The sequence below is a fragment of the Cavia porcellus genome, unplaced genomic scaffold, assembly GCF_034190915.1.
Source record: "Cavia porcellus strain 051 isolate PalLab524CR breed Dunkin Hartley unplaced genomic scaffold, mCavPor4.1 scaffold_8, whole genome shotgun sequence".
Taxonomy (NCBI): Eukaryota; Metazoa; Chordata; class Mammalia; order Rodentia; family Caviidae; genus Cavia; species Cavia porcellus.
The window spans coordinates 35237769-35265266 of record NW_026947491.1 but is presented as its reverse complement, the minus strand read 5'-3'; the positions used below and the strand labels follow the sequence as shown (position 1 = coordinate 35265266).

The 27498-nt window shown below is 35.8% G+C and overlaps 1 protein-coding gene across 4 annotated transcripts; it reads right to left on the bottom strand.

Annotated features, from left to right (window-relative positions):
- Positions 1–1554: 1554 nt before the first annotated feature.
- Irak4 (interleukin 1 receptor associated kinase 4) lies at positions 1555–27475 on the bottom strand. Of its 4 annotated transcripts, XM_063254590.1 has the most exons (13): positions 27279–27456; positions 26956–27105; positions 19319–19488; positions 17135–17280; positions 16007–16189; positions 15282–15442; positions 14272–14336; positions 11614–11728; positions 11082–11191; positions 7020–7203; positions 6027–6089; positions 2834–2992; positions 1555–2712 (listed from the first exon to the last, which is right to left on the bottom strand). In XM_063254590.1, exons 3-13 carry the CDS (start codon positions 19477–19479, stop codon positions 2671–2673), a joined length of 1389 nt encoding a protein of 462 aa, XP_063110660.1. In that variant the 5' UTR covers positions 19480–19488; positions 26956–27105; positions 27279–27456; the 3' UTR covers positions 1555–2670. The 4 variants fall into 4 exon arrangements, with proteins under 4 accessions (XP_063110660.1, XP_005006592.2, XP_063110661.1 ...); XM_005006535.4 differs by lacking the exon at positions 26956–27105 and having other exon boundaries at positions 27279–27475; XM_063254591.1 differs by lacking the exons at positions 26956–27105; positions 27279–27456 and adding an exon at positions 18930–19157.
- Positions 27476–27498: the final 23 nt, after the last annotated feature.

Here is a 27498-nt window from a genome sequence, read left to right as displayed (position 1 = left end):
GATGCAGTCCATTAAATTTTTAACTTTTAAAAGAGATGGAAACCCTATCTAAAAAGATGCAACCTAGTTATCAGAATGTTCACAATTCCAGATAATTAAAAACATTAATGAAATATTTTTAATATCAGCTTGGTTCTCATAGAACATTAAGAGAAGCTGATAATTAAAGTTTAACTGGCTCATCCACACATACATCAGAAAATACAGAAAGAAATGTGGTTGCTCTTTCTGAAAACTGGGTAGGCTAGCGGTTCTCAGCTATGCCCTCACTGCTCACTGGTTTGCACAATCAGTTGTTGGAAGCAACATCAAAGTATCAACCCCCTGTCAAATGTCTTTACAAAAATTTTTTTTTGGTATTTTAAAAAATTAGGGAGTTACATATACAGCAGTCACCATAGACCCTGCAAGCCTGTCTCGCAGGAAAGTTATTTCTCTTCAGAACTTTTGCACTAGGCCTGTCCAGTAACCGCCAAGAGCAATCATTCTGCTTGCTGTTCAGTCAAGAGAGTCAACAGGATTAGAGGTCTGTGGTGCATAAGAAACTTTCAGGCCAGCGGAAGAAACCATGTATTTAACATTTGATTTGTTAGCTTCAGTTTACTATATTATTGCCTTCAAGTGTTAAGGTATGGCCTTACAAACACTATCTAGAAAGATGCAATCTAGTTATCAGAATGGTCACAATTCTGATAACTGAGAAGTTATGCCTACATCTCATAAATGTATCATTTTATTTGATGAACTGGAAACATGTCTGAAGTTATACTGTGACATTTTCAAAATTAACAAAAGGTTTATTTTCAAAATTTTTATACGGTGTGATCAGAATCCTTAAAGTCAATACGCTATTTTACATACATGTCTTTATTTCGTTATCAAATTATATGTTTAAAATAAGTATCAGGTGTTATAAACCATACAGTGTCTCAAATTGTGTTGGCTCCCGTTGCAATCAATTTGAACTGAATCATCTTATTTGCTGCTTTATTTTTCCAACTAGCAAATATTTCTTGTTTGCTCACATACTTAATTTATACAGGTCACTGGAAAAATATTCTATCTTTATTTCCCAGCAGACTATTTAGGAAGGTCTCAACAGTACACTATAAAAGATGCTCATCTTCTGCTATGCTTTGCTTTACCTACTTTTGTTCTGGATGTGAAATGAAAAACAACACAGTGATTACTAAATGAATAAACAGATACGGACACCGGGCATTCCTCCACGCACAACAGATTGTCAATATTCTGGCTTAGTAAATTTCTTCCTTCTGCTTACCTAAATCTATAGGCATTTTGAAATGATATAAACCAACTAAGAAATTTACACTTAGAAGAAATAGTTTTAAAAAATGTATTTGCCAATACTAGTGGAGGTGTTTTACTCTGTGGTAAAACAGCTGATTACCAAAGACCAGGGCCTGAGGAAAAGCAAAAGCCTATGCACTAAACCTCCTGGTGTACTGTAAGCATGATGGGATGGGATTATCATGGAAGAATCATCAGAGGAGTCACTGTATTTTCCAATGCTGCATAATAAATCACAACAACTTTAGTTGCTTCATGTAAGACATTTATTATCTCACAGTTCAGTATGGCACAGGTCGTGGCATAGCTCAAACAGGTCTCATCCTGAGCATCTTGTACAAAGGCAATGCAGTTGTCGGTCCTGTGGTGTTATCAGAAAGTTGCAATATTCTTCTCAGTGATTTCAGCCTCGGTCCTTGGGGCGAACACCTGAGGCCACACTTGTTTCCTGCTGACTGCCAGCTGCAGGGTGGCTCTCATCTGCTCTAGGATTTTGTAGGTTTTGGCTGTTGTGGTCCTCTCGTAACAGGGCATTCACTTCTTCAAGGCCACAGGAAACTCTGACTTTCTGTCAGGTTAGCCCTGCTCCTCCCAGGCCCATTCCACACACTGCCTTTTGATACTCAAACTTAGCTGGTGAGGGCCATTACCTGCATCTGCAAAATTCCTCTAACTTTGCTATGTCATACAAAACAATGGCCACATCACACTGGCATTTCATCAGGGGATGTATGGTTTATAGTGAATGTTGAAAATAGTGTCAACATGATTTTGTAACTGTGTCTATAAACTTTTAAATGTTGCATCACTTTAATAATTACAAAATGTTTGCATATTTTGCATCTTTATTTTCATGAATGTTGAGAAATACAGTGGATATTAATCCAATGTTATAGATGAAAAAAGCAAGGTTCAAGAAATTAAAAGAGTTTGCCCAAAGTTTTCAGCAGTAGTGGCATTAGCTGGCCTTCAGACCAGGGCCTTTCAACCCACAGCACACTGCTCTTCCAGCTAATATTCAAGTTTTCTAATTGTACTTGTTGATGTTTGAAGAAATGTCTTAGGATTAATGTGAATCCCAGGTTGACACTAAGAAAAACCTAAATGTTGATAGGATGACTCCATTTAATTTGCTGGAGATGCAATATATGCTTTAATAACCATTGCATTGTCCCATGCTGCCTTGTTAAAGATAAAGAATACTTTGAAAAAAAGTATTTTTAAAAATGGTATTGACAGTTGAATATAAAAAATTATGAGCTGGGGATTTAGCTCAGTGGCATAAGTGCCTGCCTGGCAAACATGAGGTTGTGAGCTCAGTCCCCCATACCAAAAAAAAAAAAAAACCAAAAAATGAGTCTATTCTGATGAACTTGTTATCTCTTGCAGCTGCTGTTGAACCTTTTAAAAAGCAAGAAGAAACAAAACAATCATATTATACTGCTGTTCTGAAATGTACGTGTAGGAGAAAAAGGATAAACCCCATCCCCTTCATTTTTAAAATGAATATAAAACTTGATACCTTCTTAATGTCTGGTCTCTTATTTTTCTTTTCATGCAGACACTGACTAGCAACAAAGTACATAGTTTCAACTGAAGTGGAATCAGCATCTTTCATCTTTACATCCACATAATCTTCAATTGTCTTTTCTTCATCTTCAATTTCTTCTTTAATATCCAGCTTTAAATTGAATGTTAAAATTTTGTTAAAAGTTTCAAATAAAAGTAAAATGGACTGTAACTTTATTTAAATTTGTCTATTTTTTTTAGCAACATGTATTTTCATTTCACTATCTTCTTTTATCATCTTATTAGGACTTGAAGACATATTGGACAGATCTTAAACAAACAAATAAATAGACTGATTTTTGCTTCTAAATATGTTCACCCTTTGCCATCTAAATTTTGTATTTATGTTATCAATTCATTGCTTATGTGTTCACATCAGTAGCACAAGGTGACCTAATTCTTGACAAGCTTTTGGACTTGGAATCCCCTATGTGTCCCCCAAAAAGTCAAAAGAAAAAGGAGGCAAGGCCGTAATAATAATACTAAAAAATAATGATTGTGAGAGAGATATATAGTATTACCAGGATGAGATGAATTTCTGGAACCTGTGAACATAATCTTATCAGGAAAAACAGGGTTTTGTAGATGAAGTTAAGCATCTTACAAGAAGATCACCCTGGAGATGGTCACTAAGTCCAATGACAAGCATCGGGATATGAGACAGAGGAAGAAAGTCATAGAGAAGACTAAGTGGCCACAAAGCAGAGATGAGGGATGGGGTTGGAAGTCAAGTAACACTGCTGGAAGCTGGAAGAAGCAAGGAGGGATTATCTCCTATACCCCAAGTGGGGCCTGGTTTGCTGACACCTTGATTTCAGACTTCTGGCTTCCTGAATTCTGAGATAAGAAATGTCTGTTACTTTACATCATCCAGTTTGTGCTTTTGTTGTTGTTGTTTTTTGATACTGAGAATCAAACTTATGACCTTGTGCTTGCCAGGCAGATGCCTGTGCTGCTGAGCTAAATCCCCAGACCTGTACTTTTTTTTAAAATGATAGCTCGTGACAACTAATAAAGCTTGGATTTGAGAAAGAGATTATTTGAGAGGTACAAATAAACATTCCAAAAACCCTTCCAAAAAATAATCTTTGAAAGTGTTTGAGCAATGCCAAAATGCAATGATATAAAGGCTCATTAAGGGACCCTTCTCAGCAATATTTGCATCAAAATCTTACTTTGTAGTCAAACCATGTTCAAATTTTAAGAATGGGGAAAGAGTATAATCCTCCCCGAAGCTTCATGATTCTTCACCACTAAAAGAAGAACTTGTCACTGTGAGAGATTCTATATTTTTCACTACTCACTCAGGTCAAAGTTTTGAGGGGTTTTTTTGTCCACGCAGGCCTGGCCTAAGAATCAAACTGTAAGACAGTGAAATACGAGGTGCCACCTTTAGCCTTCCCTGCCTCTTTTTCCCCCGTCTTCTCTGTAGCTTCATTTTATTTTATTTTATTTTAGACAGGGGCTTGCTTTGTAGTATAGTCTGGCCTTGAACTCACAGTGATCGTCCTGCCTCAGCCTCCTGAGTGCTGAGATTTTAGGCATGTGCCATCATGCCTGGCATTGTTTTACATTTTTCATATATATACTTTCTCAATATTATACAATATATACCATGCTCTGCCTAAGTCTGTATATGAATGGTTGAAAAATGGTACCTCTTGCAGGGTAATTCTAGTAGACTCTGGAAGGCTGAGTAGAAAGACTGTAAGGTTGAATTCTACCTGAGCAAATCAGTGAAAGCTTTCAATTTAACCCTCAGTGCCATACACATATGCATGTGTGCACATGCACACACACACACACACACACACACACACACACAGAGCGCATTTCAAGCCTAGGCTTCTCTTCTGACCTCCAGTAACCAACAGGACAAAGAATTTTATTTCTCTAACACGAAATTTTACTTTTTATTGTGTCACGTAAAAATTTAACTTTTTATAATACTAACTTCTATACATATTCTCTAATGTGAAGCATATTTTATGTAATATAGCACTACTAAATTTGCAGTATAGCATAGAAAGCTTTATAATATATCAATTTATAATGAACATGAAAATTATTACATATAGATATTGCATTTACGGTTTCCTCAGAAGAATATGGCACCAGAGCAAATTACACCTTTCTAATCGTAATTCCAAGGACATAATCTAATATATATATATTAGATGTTGATGGAATATATATATATGTATATATATTCCTCACCCACCCAGATTTGTGATTTGTGGCATTGGTTCTTTTCTCATCAGGTCACAAAAATTATAAAGTCAGTGTAGGTGTTTAGCTAATTTTAAGAAAAATTTATGCATGACAGTAGACAGTTCCATAAATCTTTAATTTTATAAAAATCTCAAAGTTTTCAAAATTTACTACATAGGAAAAAAAGGACATGGCATAAGTTTCCTATTATTTTATTATTCAGTTATCTTGCTTATACGTTATCAATGAAATGTCTACTATAAAAAAAAATCAGGCAATGTATTCTATGATAATTCCACAAAGTATTGCAAAGTAGAATGGGGAACTTTTTTTTGGTACCGGGAATGGAACTCATGACCTTGTGCTTGCCAGGCTGGTGCTGTGGTGCTAAGCTATCTCCCTGGCCCTGCAATACAGACCTTTTACTAGCAATACTATTGTGACAGAAATTTGAAAGGCAGTCATGATTTTTTGTTAGTATGTTTCTGAGATGAAAATGCTGTTGGTAACCACCCTAAAAGTAACAAAAAAATAGGGCCAGGAATATAGCTCAGCAGCATAGCACTTGCTTGGCAAGCATAAGGTCCTGAGTTTGATTCCTGGTACCAAAAAAAAGTAACAAAAACAAACTGAGTGGACCTCAAAAATCCTTTAGTTCTAGTTTCATTTTACTTGAAGAAACGAGAACAAAGAATATACATAATACATATACATACATACATATGCCTTTTCTAGGGTTCACAAGTACTTCATGGTTGAGCTGAGGTCAGAAATATTTAATGCTCTTTCCATATTTCCATAATATGCATTCTATATTGTCAGTGGAAAACACTGCAGATGGAAAATACCATCTCCAGATGTCAAATTTATCTGTCTAATATGACAACTATAAATGCAAAAGAGAAGCGTTAGAAAAACATGAATCTCGCACTTACTAATAACTGAGGTTCACGTTTTTCATCCACAGCTGGAAGTCCAGTTATTATTTCCAATAAAACCTACAAAGAAAAAGGAATTCATGGATGCCACACTTAAGACAACATATAGAAACCAAAATATGGGATTTTTAAAGAAGTTACAGCCTTAGCCCAGGAAGCTGCATCTTGATTATGAACTCTCAGTGTAGTTTCTGCAACAGCACACGTGGTGGCTTCCAGGCATTAACACGGAAGAACATGGGCTGTGGGCTTCCCTCCCTGCCTTTCCTTCACACACACCTTGCAGCTGTCATGTCCACAAAGTTTTCTTTTCTGTTTACAATGTGCTAAAAAACCAGTTCCATTCAGCATGTATGTTGGAAACTCTCAATCCTTTTCCTTTCTTTTTTTTTTTTTACCAGGAATCAAACTCGGGATCTTGCACTTGCCAGGAAGGCGCTTATGCCACTGAGCTATATCCTGGCCCTCCTGTAGGGGACTTTTCAGAAGAATAACTTCCTCTGTCTTCTGGGAGAACATTCTTTTTTAAACATTAGGTATATTCTGTAACATTGTGCTTTTACTTGACAGTGCAATAAAGTCAAATTTCCATGCATGGAACAGATACAAAACAATAAGATGAATTTAAAAATTCCCAATTTTTTCCAAGCACCCACACCTATCCTTTTGTCTTAAAAATGCTCTGGAATAGACTGCTTGATCAGAAAATGTTAAAAAATCAGATTAAAGTATGTATTTTATGACATCACTTTATGCTTTGATCTAAGCTTTATCCTATTTCTTGATGTTAGGTGACAAGTAATTTCTGTAATAATTACAAAGGTTAGCTAAAATTTTTTATACAGTGGAGCTCTTACAAACTCTCTGCTATAACTTGAGGTTCAAGTGAAAAAAATATATACATATATGAGAGCTAAGCAAGAAAAGTGTAGTGAAATATTCCACTTGAATTTCACAACTGCAGAACAGTAGCTACTACAGGTTACTCACCACACCAAAGCTGTAGATGTCAGACTTGGGTGTTATTTCTCCTCGCAGAGCTTCCGGTGCCATGTAAGCTGTCGTGCCTACAATCCTGCTAGTCATGACTGTCTGGGTAAGCTTCTCAGAAGCCCGTGCAAGCCCAAAGTCAGATATTTTGGCAGTGAAGTCTTTATCTAATAAGATATTTGCACTGAAAAAATGTAAATTTTGGAGAAATGTTTCACATTTTATATATATTTATATTGTATATTTTATAGTAACTATTATAAAAGCCAACAATTTGTATAAATAAATCTAGAGTTCAAACTAGTGCTAAAGAGAAATGATTGTTTTCCTTTTTGTTTCTTGAAGAACATTTATAAGAGTAAAAATGAAAAAAAAAAAGTAAAAAAATGAAATAAAGCTTTCTAAACAAGAGAAATACTTCCATTACTCTACAAATAACTTATTGGGCAACTTCCTACAGTCTTCCAAAGTATCATTTTTCTTTTTGTCTTTCTTCTTTCCTTGTACTTTCCCTTCTTTTCCTTTCTTCCTTCTTTCTTTTTAGTGGGATTTGAATTCAAGACCTTCTGCACATTATGTAAGTGCTTTACCACTGAGCTACAGCCCTGGCCCAAACATACCATTCTTTTTCTTTTTAAATTTTACTATTTATTTTTATTAAGACATAATATATATACATTATAGATTACATTATGGTAATTCAATATATGTATACAATGTATGTATACAATGAATCAGGGCAAAAACAAGTTCTATCTTTCTAAACATTAATAATTTTTTTTTTTTTTTTTGTCTTTTTCCTTTTTATCGGTACTGGGGATCGAACTCACGACTGCCTGCTTGCAAGGCAGGCACTTATGCTGCTGAGCTAAACCTCTAGCCCCAACATTAATAATTTTTATGGGCTAAGATTTTTAGCCTCTTCTCATCATTTTCAAGTATGTCATTAAGTTATTTTAACTTATTCATCTTACTGTCTGAAAAAGACACAGAGGTGTTCTCTGCTCTCCAACTGTGTTTTGGTGACCTCTATGAACTTATTGCTATTTCTCCACCTTTACTCTTCCCAGCATTCTATACTTCCTATACTATTCTCTCTTTCTGCTCTGTTGTAGTCTATTCATCCATAAGATTGAGAACATATGGTACTTTTTTTTTTAAATGTTTGGCTTTTAAAATAGGCCAAAAGTACCATATTAAAGTAACTCAATTATTCATTTCCTTGAACTATTTTTTTCTCTGTGCCATCTGGGATCTTATGAAAAGGGAAGATTATGGCTAAAAGATCTTAATTTTTTCATTATACACAATCATTTATACATTCAATAAAACCTTATTGAGCTCCAGATGTATTGTAGTATTTAAGCTTAGAGCTAAATAGAGAGGAAAGCTTAGAATGCTGTGTGTGAGAAATGCATTATGAATAATTTTCAAAAATTATTAAATACTACATGATGTTAATATTAGAGACAAAATGCTGAAAAAAAAAAAAAAAAAACCCATGTGCCTGGAAGAACTATGGAAAACTGAAGGAATGGTGAGAAGCAGGTTTGGTCTTGAGGACTGTTAGAAGTTGATAGGTAGATGAGAGAAAAAGGTCTATCAGGCAAATGGATCACAGTGATGAAATAACACAAAAGCATACGGTATATATGAACAATGTCAAGAAACAAGAACCTAGAGAGAATCTGAACTCTCTGAGCAACAGGAAACTATCTGCAGTTTTCATGGAAGGTAACTGATGTGACTAACTTGACTTCTAGGACCACAGCCTGGCAGTGTTCTAAAGAATAGACAGGAAGGGGTACAGATTAGTTTTAGGTTGACTAGGTTTATAATGAAGCCAGCAAAAGATACTGAAGGTGTAACTCTTAAATACACACAGAACCTTACAAGGGAAATAGAGAATAAGAAAGTCTTAGGTATGGGTGATAGAGTAAACAGTGACTTTTTTTTTATTTGAAAGAAAATACAGGAAAAAACATTTTGAGATGAAGAGATGATGGATTTGATTTCTGAGGTACTAGCTTGAAGGTCATCATGGGACATCCAGGTGAGGAGATTTGGTATAGGATTCTGAAAATACAAGACTGGGGGTAATGATACAGATTGAAGAGTCACCCACATACTGGTAGCAGTTCATGTTGACTCAGTAAGAACATGTAGAAGGACAGAAGACATTAAGGCAAAGAACCTGAAAAATACCACTAATACAAGGATAATAATGATGGATCTCATTTTTTCTACAGCTTGGGGGTCCTTCATACATTTCCAGAAACCTTTCTTTATGTCTTAGCTCACTCTCTCTTCTATTATATTCTTTTCCTCTTATCTAGATCCATCCCATAAATATACAAGCATGCAATAATCTTTGTCATTTTAAAAAATGTTTCTGGAATGACACATCTATTTCTAGTTATCCCACTTCAGTAGCCAAATGTCTTGAAAACATCTCTTTTCTCAAATCTCAGTTTTCTAGCTCATATTTTGTACTCAACTGAAACCTTACCTTTGATTCGACTATTATGCAGAAACGCATCTCCATAGCTATTAATGACCTTTATGATACTAATCTAGTGGTGGAAGCACTTCATCTCTTTCTATGCTACCTATGTTACCTTTCTGAATGTATACTTTCTTAGGTTTCTTTTTTGGATTATTCTCTTCTACTTCACTATTAAGTTTTAGGGTTCATTCAGCCTTAATCTTGAGCAATTTTTTAAATCTTTAAGTAAATACAATTATATAACTCAATTATCAAGCATACACAAGTAATATACATATTTATATCTTCATCTCAGACTTCTTTCTGCTCTTGCATATCACACTAACATTTCCACTTTTAATCTTAAAAGAAACTAACACATAACCTGTATGAAAGAAAATACACATTTTCTGCTCCTACCTCTTTCTATGTAAATGATTCAAGCCAATCTCATTCCAGAGTGTAATTTTGGATGCCCTAATTCCTGGAGTCATTCCTGGTATGTTTCCCCATAGCCAAATTATTGGCATGTCCCACCATCTTAATCTCTCAAAGCTGCTCAAGTCTCTGCACCGGACTGCCATCACTAAAATGCCTGTAACAGCCAACTATCTCTTCTCACAGACTGTTCTCTATACGAGAGTCCATGTGATCTTTTCAAAATTTAGGTATGATGCCACATTTTACTGTTTCAATGCATTTCATTATACTTACAGTGAATTAAAATCCTCACTTTGGTCTACCAGGTCCCGCAGATAAATCTTCCTCCTGTTTATCTCACCTCCATCACCGTCTCACTTTCTGCCCATCATTCTTACTGCATTTATTTCACTTCTTCTCTCTTTTTTCTTTCTTTCCTCCCCTCCTCTCCACCGCCCTCCCCTCCTGTCCTCTCTGCTCTTTTCTTTTTTGGTATTGGGAATCAAACTCAGGACTTTGACTTGCAGGCAGGCGCCTGTGCCAGTGGCTATACTCCCAGTCCTTATTTTGCTTCTTGTAGCCAATCATGTCCCACATTCTCTTTCACTATGGTCTTACAAACATGGTTTCTCTGCCTGGAAAGTTCTTCTACCCCTTTTCTATAATCATTCTCCAGTTGTGGCTACCTAGTTCCTACTCATTGTTTGGATCACAGCTTAAGTATCATTTCCCTGGGAACTGTTCTTTACATTAATGCTAAACTTTGTTATTATTTTGTGATTTGAGTGATGTCAAACATTAGTCATGCTACTACATGGATAGTCTGAGAACTGAAAGTACTACTGAGAGCAGATGACAATGATTCAGAAAATGGTTATAATGCAGAAGCTAAGAAAGAAATAAATTTTCACAGACAAAAAAGCCAACAAAAAAACCAAAAGCAAATCAAAATCAAGGAGGACAATTACTGGCAACAGGCCCCTAGGTTTACAATAAAGGGGATTATAAACGTCCACAAGGAGAGGCACTTTCATGAAGTCATGAGGAAAAAAAGCCTAGCTGCTCTAAATTAAGATATGTATGTGAACAGCAAATAAAAAGAGAGCAATTATTCTTTAAAGATGGCTTTCCAAAAGGTTTTCCACAGAAGCATTTACCTTTTAATATCTCTATGAATATGATGGTTTTCATGTAAAAAACTGATGCCATTAGCTGCACCCTGAGCAATCTTGCATCTCATGTGCCAAGAAAGTGGGGGAGTATCATCCTTATGAAGAAACAAACCAATTTAGAAAAAGAGGATAAAAAAGATCTGTAGAAAAATATATAAGAGTATTTTTCTAGGCAACAACTGAAAACAATATTGTCACTAAGAATTTAGGATTGCAATTTTTTTTAACTTGATAAAAATAATTTCTAAATGAGACCAAACAGGAGTTAACATTCATAATTTGAAGGCTAAAGTATAAATAAGCACCTTCAAAATCTAGGCTGGAATGGTAGTTTTGTGTTTTAAATTTTTACCTAAGAGACTGGCAATCCCAGAGGTTTACATAAACATGGTCAATGTTCACAAAACAGGAAACATACTAAGTTTAATGTGGCTTACATGACCCTGCCGCAAAGTAACTTTTACTATATCAACATAGAAACAGAAAGCTAAACAATCTTATGAATAAAATATCTTACCAAGCAAGACAGCCTGTCTAGCAAGGAACCATTGGGCATGTAAACGTACACCAAGCAGAGATCATCACCATCACTTGAAAAACCAAGGAGTTCTACTAGGTTTTCATGCTGACACCTGTGACAGATCATTTAACATGCATAATTATCGTCATGAATATGTATTCACTGGTAGGTTAAAAGTTATTCAGTTGAGAGGAGAAAAAAGAAAAGGAATATTATAGATCATTGATGATGTGGTACATGTTTCTGCCTACATGCTTACTGTACTTGTTCATCATTTTCTGTGAACAGTCCTTTTTTCAGTAATACTGGTCAACCTTAGAAGCAAAATCTCTATTTTATAGCCAACACTCAATGATTCAAATCTTGAAACCTGTAACAGTCTGCTTAAGAATTAGCCTAAAGCTTATATCTCTACTCACTACAAATTTTAATGGTTATACAAAGATGATTCCAGAAAGTCTCCTGAAACTTTTATAATACTTTCAAGAATTCTGCAACATGTTAGAATACTCTAACATGTTCAAAATATCTTTAGTCATATCAAGTTCACCCATCTCTGATCTTTAGTCATATCTAATTATCTACAACTTAAGTTTTTTAATACATTCAAGAGTACTAAAACTAAAGAGAGATGCAGTATAACAGAACTGCAGGCACCTGTGGGATACCAGGGCTCAGTATTTACATTCCCTAAAGTCAAACTCCATCTCTGTTACTTCTTGGATATATGACCTCCGTCCAGGTAACAACCCTACTGAGCTCTGCTCCTGTATCCCCCCAGTACAGAAAAATATTACCTATTATATCACATGGATGCTACAAGAATTAAATGAATAAGTTTTTGTGAGCCTAGAAACATACCTGGTGCATGACAAATGATCCACCCAGTACTTACTTGTTGTGTTAACTCAAAAATGACCTAATTCTGGCAATACTTTTTGCCAAATTGCACTCCCTCTATCCACACACATATTTTGAGAAATATAAACTGAAGCAGTAAGTGCTCCATTTACCACCAAGTTGTCATATTTTAAAGATGAGTCATTAATATTTTCTGAATTTGTATTATCTATGAGGTACTTTGATAATTTACCTGCTTTGCTTTATTTCATCTTCACAACAGGGTACAATTAATATCCCATTTTACAGATGAAAAAACTAATGGACAGAGCATTAAGGAATTTGCTCAAGGTTATTTTGCATGTCCAGAGATTGGCACTCATTAAAAAATGGTAAAACTTGTATTCGGTGGTGATAAGATAGTAGTGAAGCTTGAAACTGTAATACATTACTGAAAAGAATATAAATTAGCATGGTTTGGCCCTCAGGCAGCAGTTCGGAGGTACAGCATATTCTTAGCAAGTGCATGGTGCTGACATTAGTCATAGCAGTAAATTAATATCTATGAAGCAATTTGAACATATATTTGAAAAGTCTTTGAAAGTTCATGCATTCTGACCTAATAACCTTTGCCTAGGACTTCAACTTGATGAAACAAGCAGAAGTGTATTTAATGTTTTAAATCTTTAAGGGACTTTAATTTGCAATACTGAAAGTTAGAAAATATAGTAAGGTTAGTAAAATATGATCTTCATCTACATTAGAATGTTGCAAATAATTTAAAATGTTTTCAAACTTCAAACTACTTTTAATGACATGAGAAAATGCTATATAGATATCCTGAATCAAGCATATCAACCTAAGGTTATCTCTGAGTAGTGGATTCAAGAGATGGTTTTTATTATTTAAAAGGTGTTTTCCTGTTTTCCCAGATTACCTACCTTGAATAAGCTTTTAGAATTGGCAAATGTAAGGAACACAAATTCTGAAAAATGTTTTGATCTTACAGTGTACATTTACTTTTATGGAGGTAAAAAAATTCCAGTCTATTAATTATTTCTTGAGGTTACATAACTACAAGTAATGACTTACAGCAAAGGCCTCATGGATGTAATTTGATAAATCCTATTGGGATTTAGAACAAAAGCTCAAACTCTGATATCAGATCTGGATTTCAATCTCATCTCTAACACTACTGATATGTGACCTTAGGCAAGTTATATAGTATTTCTAAATCTCAGTTTAATAGAAGAGGTTATATAAGTTGTTGAGGCAATTAAATAAGTAAACACATAGGAAATACATAGCATAAGTCCGGCATGTTGTGTGTACTCAAATATAAATCACTGTCATTGCAAAAATAAACTTCCTGATTCAATTTTTCTACCCTTCTTGATGATGATTAACATCTCAATATTGTGGGTCACTGCCTTCTAAACATCTGTGCATATAATATTTCTCTAGTTACTTTACAAATGTTATCTAAGGACCTGTTATTCTATAGATTTTTCTTTTTTAGTATCCCTACAATTGATTTTTCATGAATTCTGGAAGCAAATCACACAATTGTTGATAACAGAAGTTCCATGTAACATTACTGTGATTTAAAATATTGACTGCTATTAACAGACATATGAGTATATATAGTCATAGAATTGAAGAGCCCAAGTCAGTAGTCTAAATACTTTCATTTAAGTTTTATATATCTGTATTTACAAATATCACTAGTTCATGATTCATTTTGTGTAGGAAACCAGGTTTCTACACTTTGTTTTATTCTTTTTCTTTATACCACAGTGCAAAATTAATACTTACTTTGCCATTACTTTTATTTCTTGATCAAACTGTTGTTTTAGTTCTTCAGTGCTAATATCAACCATCTGAAAAAAGCATCATGAAACATTATGCAACACAATAATCCCAAGATTCCTAAAACTGAAAGGGTACTTGCAAGAAAGAAAATTGAAATGCTTTATTCAAAATAGTAAGGTATTATATTCATCTAATAAGGATCTAGAATTATCAAGGATTCATTCAAGTTCCACAGTTTGTCAGTGACTGGAAAAAAATACAAAACTCACTGAATTGTTGTGGGAACAAAATAAAGTAACATAAGACTTCATTGTACAGAAATTTTTTTAGGAAGAAAAATCTATGTAGTAGAAGACAAGCAAATTTGAATACAAAAAGAAAATCAAAATCTGCAAAAGTATTTGCAACATCTATGAAAAAAAGTGGCTTACAGGTTTACAATATAATAACAGACTTGCAATATAACAATAGGCTTACAATATACAAATCATTAAGTATAAAGGAAAAGCTCCACAGAATGGGATAAAAGACAGACAAAATGTTTTGATCTCTTAATGTGTATTTTCCAAACTTCATTTCCAAATGAGAAAAGTAATGCAAATACTTACATAAACTTTTCTTAGTACTTCTATCATTTAATTTTGTTTGAACCAAGGCACTGTGTAGAGATCTTCTCAACTTTGTTATTGTAAATCTCTCAAAATTACATGATCCTATGTAAGTGTGCATAACTGCACTTTTCTAGGATGGAGTTCAGAGCACTCAACAGATTTTTAAATGTTAAGAACCACCAGCTTGGGGCTGGGGATTTAGCTCAGCGGCATAAGCGCCTGCCTTGCAAGCAGGCAGTTGTGAGTTCGATCACTGGTACGGATAAAAATGAAAAAGACAAAAAAAAAAAAAAAAGGACCACCAGCTTAGTATAGTGTTTAAAGAAAGTACATCCCAAAATACATCAGAGCTTACATTGCAAATTAGGAAACAACTCTTTTATTCCTGGAAACATAACTTACTGCTGCAAGCTTCTTTACAGCCACAGTAGTGTTGTTCACATAGCCTTTATACACAACTCCAAATCCTCCCTCTCCCATTTTACTGCCACCAAGAGAAATAGGTCGTTCGTCAAAGTTATTTGTGACACTCTTCAATTCATAAAATGAAAAACAATGAAAACCTATGTCAATAAAATAAGGAAAAAATTTTTAAATAAAAAAGAAATTGGTTATAATAATTCTGATACTTTCTCACTTTGAGGACTTCATACAAATGCATGTAACTATCTGCAAATATAACTTTGGATAAGGCAAAACAGAAGAGAGTAAAACCATCTTTAAAATACAGATTGTGACTTTGACATGAGAATTTCGTTTGGTCATATCATAAACCAAATTCTTATGGAATCACCCACCCAAAATGCTAATGAGACACTGGTGAATCTACTCCATTCATCCAAACTCTAGTCACATATTTTCTTTTTTAAAAAATGACCCTTGTAAGCTATAGAAACATTTACTTATTTTTTCTTAGTTTCTGGGTTGTCTGCATGCCCTATTGCTTCTAATTGCTGATGATTATAATGAAAATAGTACTTCATAAATTAAGAGGAAAAACTCCACAAGAGCCACTGCCAGTGTGTTCCTGATTGCTAAATGACTTAAAACCAACAAAAATTTACTTTATAACAGTGATTATATTAATGATAAACCTACTAGAAGAAAGCACTAAAAGTGGTACTTACATGTATCACTAACTTCTAAACTTCTATTTTCTGGACCTGAGGAACCAGGTGGGATACAGTTTTGGTCAAGAATCTGTACAGGTGTCACAGGTGTACTACTTTTTTCATAGACAGACAGGTGTTCCTGCTGAATTGTTACAGTTTCTTTAGATGGTAAAGTGTTAACAGGTTTGGGAACAGCATCTGCCAAATTGAATAAAATACTAAGTTGTCTTCACATAGGAAAAAGTGTCTGTGAAAAAGTTAAACCAAGAAATCTATCCATTTAACAACATTTCTATTTTCATAGGCTTGCCCTACAGTCTCACAACACAAACAGAAAACAGAAAAATCTGTCTAGTAAAAATGTATCCGTTGTGATGAAGATGGGTAGAGGATTAGGCAACATTCACAAAAAGTGGTTCATGAACTACCTGCGTAATAAGCAATGAAATATTTGTTTAAGAACATAGTGCTTGAACCTAATTCTGCAATCCTAGTTCAATAGTGTAGGAGGAAGCCTGGCAATCTACATGTTTAACAAGAACATTGAATGATTCTTATGTACAATACAGGCTGGGAATCACTGGTGTAAATGACATCAAGAGGAAAAAATTAAGGTTATGAAGAAGACAAATTAACTACATTAACTAGACTCTAACATACCAGAATGTAATATAAAGAAATCATGATCAGAGTCCTGTGAGTATGGAAGTTGAAGGTGGAAAAAAAGAGCTCAAAACAGTAACTTCTTTCTTCTAGTCTACACTACACATCTGAGGTTTATATCTATCTAAACTTCCTCCTGGGTCCAAGCCATCTGACATTAATGATGCATCAGATTCCATTATGAAGCTTCTACCACCTCAGCAGCAGAGTCCTTTTATCTTGGGTGCTGCTGAAAAGTTGGGAAGGGCTGAAAGAGTAAAGGGACTCAAGTATCACATTTGTCTACGGAAAAAAAAAAATAAAATAAAATAACAGTAAGAAGAAACTACTATTTCTCCCTTTTATCGTCCTACACTAAACATTTGAAATTTTTGAAGAATTGAACTCAGGACCTTGAACTTGCTGGGCAAGCACTTGTGCTGCTGAGCTATATCCCCAGCTCTACCCTAAATGGTGACACCCTGATCACACCCAGTTTACCTGGCAGCAAAAGGCTCGCAGGAGCAAAAAACTCATTTTGGATCAAAATATCCACAAGATCACCAACTGTGCAGTTTGTGGTACCCCAGTCAAACAGTAGTTCAGAAGTGGGACTTTTTCCAGTTTGAATTAAGGCTTCAAATCTCCTTAAAATCAAGTAACAGAGAAACGAAATTAATATAAAAATGAGTTCATACGAAAACAGAATGAATTCCTTCTGTCCCTGTGCTGTTCATAGTACTTTCTATAATATTAAAGCAAGGGACAGCAGAACTAGCAAGAGTCACAATGAGACAGAAACAACTGGTAAAAGGAAAAACAACACTCGAGATAATAACAAAAGTTAATCTTTGCTGGGCACTTCATCTTTATGCAGTGATCTGCAGGATGCACATATACAAAATCCTGTAAAAATACTTAGATTATCATACTAATTTACTAATGAGAGAGCCAAGCTTGGCAGGGCAGAGGGGCGGGCAGGTGCTGGTAGACACACATATCCAATAAGGCGATTCCAAGTAGAGATCCAAATTCAGATCTCTCTTGACATAAGAATGTGTTTTCAATTTATTTAGCTGTATTATTTTCTATTTGACTTATTAACTGTTAGCTACAACATCTTTAATAAATTAGCTGGCTTAACCAACATAAGTAAACTTAGGGAATTATTCCTTTGATCTTAACTATACTTAATTGAAGGAAAAACAGATTCTTTCATCCTTCTATTTTTCTTTTAAAAGTAACACTCAGGGACTTGACCAACATAGCTTGAACTGTTTTTCCTCCAAATTTTTTTAATTGATTTTTGTTTTTGGTATCAGGGATCGAAATCGAACTTGCAACCTTGCACTTGTCAGGAAGGCACTTATGCCACTGAGCTAAATCACCAACCCCCTAATTTTTTATTTGAAAAAATTTCAAATTTGCAGGAAAGTTGGAAGCATAATACAATAAAGTCATTTAACCTTCACCTATTTTCACCTTCTCTCCTTTTCTCTGTCCCTTCTTCCCCCTCTCCCTTCCTACTGTTGATATTTACCCAACTACTTTCTCATGATTAAATTCAGATTGAAATTTTTGTTAAGAATACTATACAGAAGACAATATCATCTTCCCACTGTATTATATACAGAGGCACAAACTAGCATTACATATTAGTGGTGACACTAAGTCTGATCATTTAGTTAAAGAGGTGGATCTCACATTTCTTCACTATAAAAGAAACTTCACATTTCATAACTCACAAGAATTGTGAATAATACTTAAAATCATTTGCATACCCTGTTCATCAGCAATATTTTAGGCCCACTGATAAGCTCTGTATGAACCAGTTATTCACTACTGATTGAAAATTGGCTACTTCCTCAATCTACCATTATTCTAATATTATCTGCTGGCATTATTTTACAAAGAAAAACTTTTTTTCCCTTCCTCACACTACTGCTGCAACTCCTGGCTTTCAAGTTTTAAATCTGAGGTTCTACCAAGTAATTTAAGATGTTTACCTTTCATATACAGTAACATTTTCTGGAAGGACTAATAAGAGAGCCAAAACTTTAGGTTCTTTATTAGGTTACAGCTGTAAAGAAGAAAAAACACTTTTTCTTTCTTCTCCTTATCAGACAAATTTTGATGTAAGTTTTAACTCCAATGATTGACAAAAATAAAATCTTTATGTTTTTCACTAAATCAAGCAGAGATGGTTGGTTAGAGAGAAAGAGTGAAAATTATCCAGACAGTGTTAAAAATTTCTGGCCAAGATCTAACAAGTCTGTTCGTAGACATGTATACTTACAAGCAATAATCATAAAACATCAATTTGAAGAACTTCCAAAGGATATTGTCAAATGTGCATTAGAGATTTACACTTAGAAATTTAGGCTCCAGAATTTCACTCGATTCTTGTAACACTGTCATGGTCCTTCAGTGTGGAAGTGCAAAGTCTAAAGCAGAACAAACTGCCTTTCGCTTGACAGAGAACAAGAACAATCATGCGAATCTGGACTCTAACTCGTAAACTTCACTGCAAAATCACAATATTAAACAAGCAAAGAGAAACAAATTAGACTGCTATCATTTCCACAGTAGAAAGGTTCACTTTCTAAACTTTAACATTAGACAGTACTCATACCTTCATCATTCTTGTGATATAAGAATTTAAAATGAAAAAACTCTTTATGTTACCTTATGTGAAACTGGTTGTATCTATCATCACCAGATGGTTTTTTAATAGCAACAGCCAGTTTCTTCCACCCTTCTTGAGGATCAATAAAATCTGACAGCTTCCTAATTAGGCCAACATTGAGGCAGCGCACATATGTTGATGGTGTTATAGGTTTGTTCATCTTCTAGTCCTGAAATATGAAAAATTTTCATTAAAAATTTACAGTAGCTTTTAAAGTGCTACATGTAAGCTTATATATAGCTTGGATACTGTATAAAATACTGGCAAATGACTATACGTGGGAACACTCCTAGTCATCTAGGTGATGTCCTAAGGAGAAACCCAAATTGAAATGAAGCCATCTAATTGTCCTCCGGGTTTCCTTTCTTTTTTCACCAATAAATATCGATAAACATTGAAGGACTTTGTTCTGACACTCATACTTTTCAAGTGACATTAATACAAAGAAGCAAAAAGTTTACTTTATCTGAAAATTCCTTTGACATGTTCAGGAATCAAATGTTTTTAAATTTAAAATATTTTTCTCAATAGGTACTTATTTAGTATTAAAAACGTATGCAGTATTGTTTGATAAAAATAAAATGAAAGTCATGAAATAGCTTACATAGCATTACAAGATTTATTCCACCACAGAATTGGTACGAAGCTCCTCTTCTGACTCTCCACACTTTCTGAGTCCATGAGATCTGCCTGACGGCAATTCACTTCCTTCTAACCTAAAACCTATGGTTCACCACTTCAGCTGCTCTGCAGAAAGAACCTTTATTTTCTTACTCATCTTTTCTTCTATTACTCTACCCTGGAGGGCTGCACGCAGAGATAAATCTCACAATCTGACTTGTAAAACAAAGCTGCTGAATACTGCTGTAGAGAAATAGAAATAGATAACTGAGAGCAGCATGAACACAATTTGTAATACCTTGTTCACTGGGCCCCAGCACTGCTGCTGTCCTTTTACTTGTCTCTTCTTCCTTAATGAATATTGCACACTTTTACCTCTCTGAGTGGCTTTTACTTGTACTCTCCATCCCTTATTCTCAGCAGGTAGTAACCTTTTCTTCTAATTAATTAAGACAAATGGACGCTGATATCCCTCCTTCAATTTCTGCTTCTCTATGTATTTTTATTTTTAAAATACAATATGATTAATTTTTGGAGTTATGATATAAAACAGTAAAAAGCAAGATCTCTGTACACTCCAGATTTCTATGTTGGTATTTGCTTCTTTTGGTCTTCCTTGACTACCACACCCCAGAAGATACGCATGTGCCCACCATCTAATTATCTTTCATAATTGCACGATGTATTTGAAATTATGTATTTAGTTGTTTATTTGCTGTCTGTCTCCTCCAGTGAATTTTTAAGCACCATAAGTTCAGAGGCCAAGCTCATTTTATTCATTATACTGATGTTAAGTATTTATTTTAGGAAGGAATAACTTATTGCCCAGTACCCTACGAAGCGATTTATATAATTTACTTAGTCCTATCAATGACTAAGACAATTTTGTCTTCTCTATTTTGCAAAGGTAGTAATTGAAAGATCTAGAACTCAAACTCACTTCTGACTCCAAAATTTATGCATGTGTCCCTGCTTCTATAACCTGGTGCACTGTCCATGGCACTCTTTTTTTTAGAAGAAACATTCGTTTTCTTTCAGTCATTTGTATATTCAGTGAACATATTTATCTGTGTTTTATACTCATCAATGGGAAAGCAGGAAAAATTTTTTGTTCTCAAGTTGCTCAATCTATCAGTGGAGACAATTAAAACGAGTGACAAACATCACAAGAGATACATTTAGGACATTAGGGGATGCAGAGAAGATGCACCAAGAAGAGTTCAGAATTAGGCACAGTATATCACGACAGATACAGTAGACTAAGAAGTTAAAAGAATGAGGGAAAGGGAATGACCAAAAACTCAAGTGGAAATTCCAGGCACAGCAAACAACATGGGAAAAGGTGGGAACAACGTGGGTGGGGCTCAGGCAAAGAGGCTATGACGGCTGCGGTGCTAGCCACAAGATTCCTGTGTGAACGGAGAAGAAATGAGACTGCAGCGGCCCCAAGGCTAACTAATGATGCACCTCATGTGTTAAGACAGAGTTTAATTTACATTGTACTAAAAACTACAGGGCAGCCATGTCAGACATTTTAAGGAAGTGTCACTTGATCTTATTTGATTTGCTGGATTCCTCTGGATAAAAAGTAGAAGAGCTGTATATCAAGGCAAGACCAGTTTGGAAACTTTTGCAGTTATCTAGATGAGCAGAAGTGAGAGTCAAAAAAAAAAAAAAAAAAAAAAAAAAAAAGTAGAGTTAGAGGACGGAGAAGAAAAGGGTTAGAAAGCTTAGGAGGCCATATCAAAACAATTTCATGGGATCAGAGTTAGAAGAGAGAGAGAGTGAGGGAAAAATAAAGATGATTACTGGGTTTGCAAAAGGCCTGATTCTGGCGCCACTCAGAGGACCTGGCACCAAGCGGATGTATACAAGGCCGGGCTTGGCACTAAGTTTTCAGCTTACTCTGCGTAAATCCTATATGGGAACTGAGAGCACATATGCACATAAAGTTGAGGCAGCAAGTGAAAGTGAAGATGCCTACTTGGAAAGTATAGAACGGGAAGGGATTAGGTAAAAAGAATTTAAAAAGCATTAACTCACAAAGGTAAGTAGCATATCAGAGATTTCTAGCTTAGGGGACAAGTTAGCAAAAAAGACTCCCAGAGGTCAAAGAAGTACTAATGGGTATTTTAAATGTGGGAAACAAAAAGTCCAGTGTTGATTTAAAAACGATTCTAGTGGAAAACCAGCAGCAGCTCCTGAGATCTGTGCCATGTTGGAACTTAGGACACTGGGAAGCCAAGCAAGCACCTCCCCTCCCTGGTAAGCGGTGATGCTCTGGCAGACTGGGGGGGGGGGGGAACCACCAGCAGCTCCTGAGATCCACGGCCATGTTGGAACTTAGGACGCTGTGAAACCAACAAGCAAGCCTGCCTCCCTGCTAAGTAGGAGTGAACCTACTAATGCACGGACTAGAGTCAAACATCCCACTTCCCCTAACCTCCTTTTCTGTGTCTCCCCCGCCCCGTTAGAAATCTGAGTGTCTCCTGGGAGGTTGACAATAGCAAATAAGGGGGACTTCCTTCTACCATCTCTTTGAAGGCAAATATTTTTATTACTGTTTTGCTCTATTCTGATTAATGGTACTGTCTATTCAATACTCTGTTTTGATAAGTTCTATAATGTTCTGTATTTCATCTTATTTTGATATACATGATTGAAAGAACAACTATTATAAAGATAACAAAATATACTGTGATACGTATTACTATTATCCCGGTAACCTGCTGTGAAGTTCTGTACCAATTTCACTATACGATCTTACTTGGCTTTATTCTGTCTTGTTCTGTTGTATTTTACCACTTACAAAATAAAATAAAAACAATTCTAGTGAGGATAGGGCCTGGTGGCACACATCTGTAATACTGGCGTTAGGAAGGCTGAGGGCAAGAGGATTATCATGAGTTCAGGGCTCTCAGTAAGATCCTGTCTCAAAAAACCAAAACCAAATACAAACAAACAAAAAGTTGTAGTTTAACAGTAAGAAAAAAACAGATTTTACAAAATGGCTCTGGAGAGATGGTAACAAAAGGAGAGAGAGAGAGGTAAGGAGATGAGGCACAGAAAGAGGGAAGATAGTAACTCTCATATTTTATCTGAAGACCCTTTACACTCTTAAAAATTACTATGGACACTATAGGGCTTTTGTTTATTTCAGCAATATTTACCAATGGTCATTATAATAGAAACTAAGAAAAAAACTAAGAAATTTAAAGATTACTTAATTCATTTAAAACTAACAATAAATATGCATGTTGGCATATATATTTTAGTAAAGATAGTTTTGTATTCCAAAGAAATAGAAAAGTGTCATTATTTTACAGTTTCACAGATCTCTTTAGTGCTTAATGGAAGATGGTTGCATTCTCACATCGGATCTGTATTCAATCCACTGCAACATGTTATCTTACTTGATGCATCTGAATAAAGTACAGCTTCACACAGATACATGGTTGGAAAACGGAGTTTTTAAAGAGTTTTTTCACGAAGTAGTTGTTATGTTTCTCTGATACTATAAGTTGATAAGGAATAATTTCCTTTTTTGTTCAAATCCATTTTGTTCATGGATAAAATGAAAAGAAGAAGAAGAAGAAGAGAAGCAGCAGCAGAAGAAGCAGCTATAACAAAATTTCAAAGCATGTCAACCAGACAGCAACAATAGTATACACACTGCACATTGTCCTCCCCAAATCATTCACCCAGAGCACAGTACATCTATATTCAATTGTCTGAACAATACCAGCACAAAACTTTCTCTTCAGCAAACTCAGAGAACTCAGCAGTATAATTATCTTAACTATTTTTATATACATATACATACATGTTTTTTTTCTTTCAGCTTGTCACACTAGTGAAACAATACAATATTTACACATGTATGTATGTCTTATTAATTTCACTAATGAGTGTGTTCTCAAGGTACATCCATTTTCCCATAAGTGTTCAATTAAAGAACAATTTTCTAACAGGTAAGCTGAAGTTACCTGTTAGGATCTAAAGTTGTTATCAATGAATATAGCACATTAAAATCTGCTGTACTCAATGAATCTTCTACTCATATGGAAATTCATTTTATGACTCCCCTGAAAGAGTCCCAGCCACCCTAGACATACTTGTAGAACTATAGGGGTAAGAATTGAAGGCTTAAGCTAGTTGATGATACAGATGAGACAGTGAATAGAGTACAGGTGAAAGGATCACTCTCAAACAGGAGAACCCTTCTGAATCCAGAGAAGCAACAAGGTCTCAGTACAGATATATTTGAAGGAAATGGAGAGTTCTCAATCAGGGTTATTTTCTCTATGAAAGAGAATATGAAGTCATCTAGGGTAAAGTAAAACAACTGCCCCAAGCATCTCATGGCTCAGCTATTAAATGCCTTTTACCCTTCCAAGGCCAACTCAAAAAGCACTATTGGCTTCCTGACCTTCTTTTATAACAATTAATATATTTTACTGTTTATGGGTTTGCCTTCTCTGCCAGACAGTGTGCTCTCCTGGACAGGTCTCACGTCAGAGACCACACAAAAAATATGTGTTGAATGAAAGTCTGATCGTTTTTAAAGAGAAATCCTATCTACTTAGATTTTGCAGATGCTTTCTTCAAGTTATTTCTCCTTACTTATCCAGATTTTCTCTACTGTGACAGTACAGTGTGACTGACAAAGCTGTTAAAGGAAGAACTACTTATTAATCCTAAAAACCATGTTGAAATGTAGAGAACTGAGTGTTTGAAAAGGCTATGTTAGGGCCAGGGATAAAGTGTATAGCTCTTGGCACCCAGACTTCTAGAAGAGGTGATGGTGTAGGAATACCAGGAAAAGGAAAGGCTTTTGAAAACCGTTCCACATGGGGGCTGGGGATTTAGCTCAGCAGCATAAGCGCCTGCCTTGCAAGCAGGCAGTCGTGAGTTCGATTCCCGGTACTGATAAAAAGGAAAAAGACAAAAAAAAAAAAAAAAAAAAAGAATCATTTGAAAACTGTTCCACATATATGCTCAGAAGTTCCAAATTCCAGAATTTTTGTGTGTATGTGTGTGTGTTTGAGACAGGGTCTCACTATTCAGTTTAGGATGGCCTTGAGCTCACTTTGTAGCCCCAGTGTGCCTCAAACGCTCAATGATTCCCCTGCCTCTGCCTCTAGTGCTGGAATTACAGGTGTGTACCACCACACCAGGCCCAAATTTCAGAACTTAAAATTTAATCTTAAACATATTCATATACCATTCCCAACCATGTATTTGGAGGAACATAAACCACAATATTAACTGTGTGTGTGTGTGTGTGTGTGTAATGCTGAGGACTGAACCCTGGGCCTTCTACATGCTAGGCACTCTACCAGTGAGCTCCAGCTCCAGCAAGGGTAATCATCTTTTGAAGATGATCTTTTATCATGATTTTGTTTCACTCTGCTTTTCTTAATTTTCAGTAAAACAGACTATGTAGACTAACTAAAAAATGTCAGCTTTTTCAAAGTTTAAGATTTACTTTGATACATTTAAGATTAATAAAAATGGAACAGGGTATAGGTGATAAGTGAGTAAATAAGTATCTTCCATGATGTTTCTCTCATACCATTAATTTTTATGATGAATAAAAACCATATCTTCAAATAAGACAACTCAGAAAAGCATACAAGGTGAGGTGGCACTTGAAAATTATACTAAAATCAGTGTTTGCTTTCCAATCTCACTCAAATGTCCAGTGTCTTTCCACTCGTATGCCTGTTTTCAAACAGGCAAGCACTATGCCCACATAGGTGTTCAAAGCATTCTTGTCAAACGAATTAAGTTTTAAGATTGTGCTTTGTTAGCTCTCTGATCAAAGGAAGGAACTATACAAGGATAGAGAGAAGATGAATTTTGAGGCTGCATGGGCCTGGGTATTATAGCCAACTGTAACCAGGGATACTATCAATTTCTCTGGATCTTGGTTTATTTATCTGAAAAACAGAGATCCGAATTACTTTTTGAATAAAAATTAGCAAGTGTGAAAGGTCTAATCTTGTTACAATAATTCATACAAAAAAGGAACAATTATTTTATGGAATGTTATTACAATTATTTACTTTATTATTTTGGTTTTTTTGAGACAAGATTTCATTGTGTATTTAAGGTTGGCCTTGAACTCATCATGATCCTCTGGCCTCAACTACGGAGTACTGGAATTAGTGGTGTACATGGATGGGTCTGGGTGCATCATAGTCAACTGTGACCAGAGCCAGTAAATCAAGGGTAGAAATGAAGAGGAAAAAGCCAGTAAGACTGCAGAATAGACAGCAGCACAGACGAAAAGGGTCCCTGTCTCTCCATGTTGTACTGGGCATCAAACTGATAAACTCATGCTTGCCAGGCATGGGCTTGTACAACTGAGCTATATTCCTGGCTGTGAGACTCTGGAAGTTTTGAGAGGGGTGCAATCAGTCTTTTTTTCGTGTTTGAAAACTGCTGACACTAGAGGACGCTGGAGTAAGGCCAGAAAAGTTTGAAGAGAAGAGACCAATTAGGAGCGTATCAATAATCCAGATAGGAGGTGCTCGTGGCTTCGACCAGAGGGGTAGCATAGCAAAGGACCATAAATTCCAGGATGCTAGTTATTCTGAAACAGAGTCAACAGCATCCTGTTGCTGATTAACAGAGGAAGAAAACAGTACTGAGGCTGTTGACTTGAAGTTTCCTGGCATGTAATGAGTGAAAACTGGAAAGCAAAGTTAGGCCTGGAGGATCAAGAGTGTAGTTTGAATAGGTAGAAACCAAACTGTCCATGAATTGGAGCATGAAAACAGGTGAATAAAAGAAATCTGAACTTTCCAACACTCTTTTTCAAGAATTATTTCCAGGAAGGGAAGTCAGATTTTAATATCCCTTTCTTTTAAAATTCCTTGGGCAGACACAGTTTTGAAGCATTATCTAATAGTTCTGATTCCAAAATGGCTAAAAGGGCATCCTTCGGGTTTGTTCTTTGTCCTTTTGTTTCCTCTTTTGCTTCGCAACTTCTATCTGCTAAAGCACTCACCTGACCCTACAACAGGCTTCCCCACTTTCTAATTCCCTGAAGGCTGGAGGCCAGAGAGAAAAGTTACTTCAAACTCCGACGGCTTTCCAGGTAACAAACATATATGCTGCGCTCCGGCCTCGCTTCCGGGTTCTCCGGAGTGGATCGCCCCTGCAGAATGAGGAACACACGCTGGAAGCCTACACCCTGAAAGAAGGTCCCTCTGAGCTACAGAACCGCTGGCAGACGCCCCTGCGGGCTTCAGATTCATCAGACCAAAACCAACTTTCTGGTTCCCAAGGACCCACCCAAGACTTTAACCTTAGAGAACTTAGGCAACTCACTTCTTTTCTGATGTTTCTCAACCTGATAGTAGGGCGATTTAGGTTCCGCAACGCCGGGAGACAACCCTGGAGCAGAAGCCGGAAGGCGCCGCGAACCTGGGAAAACTTTCGCTGCAGGAGGCACGGGTACCTCACCTGAGGCGACCCCGGCGCAAGGCGGGCGGGGCGCCGGCGGCAGGGCCAAGGTTTGGAGACCAGATCAACAGGAAGCACGCGAGTG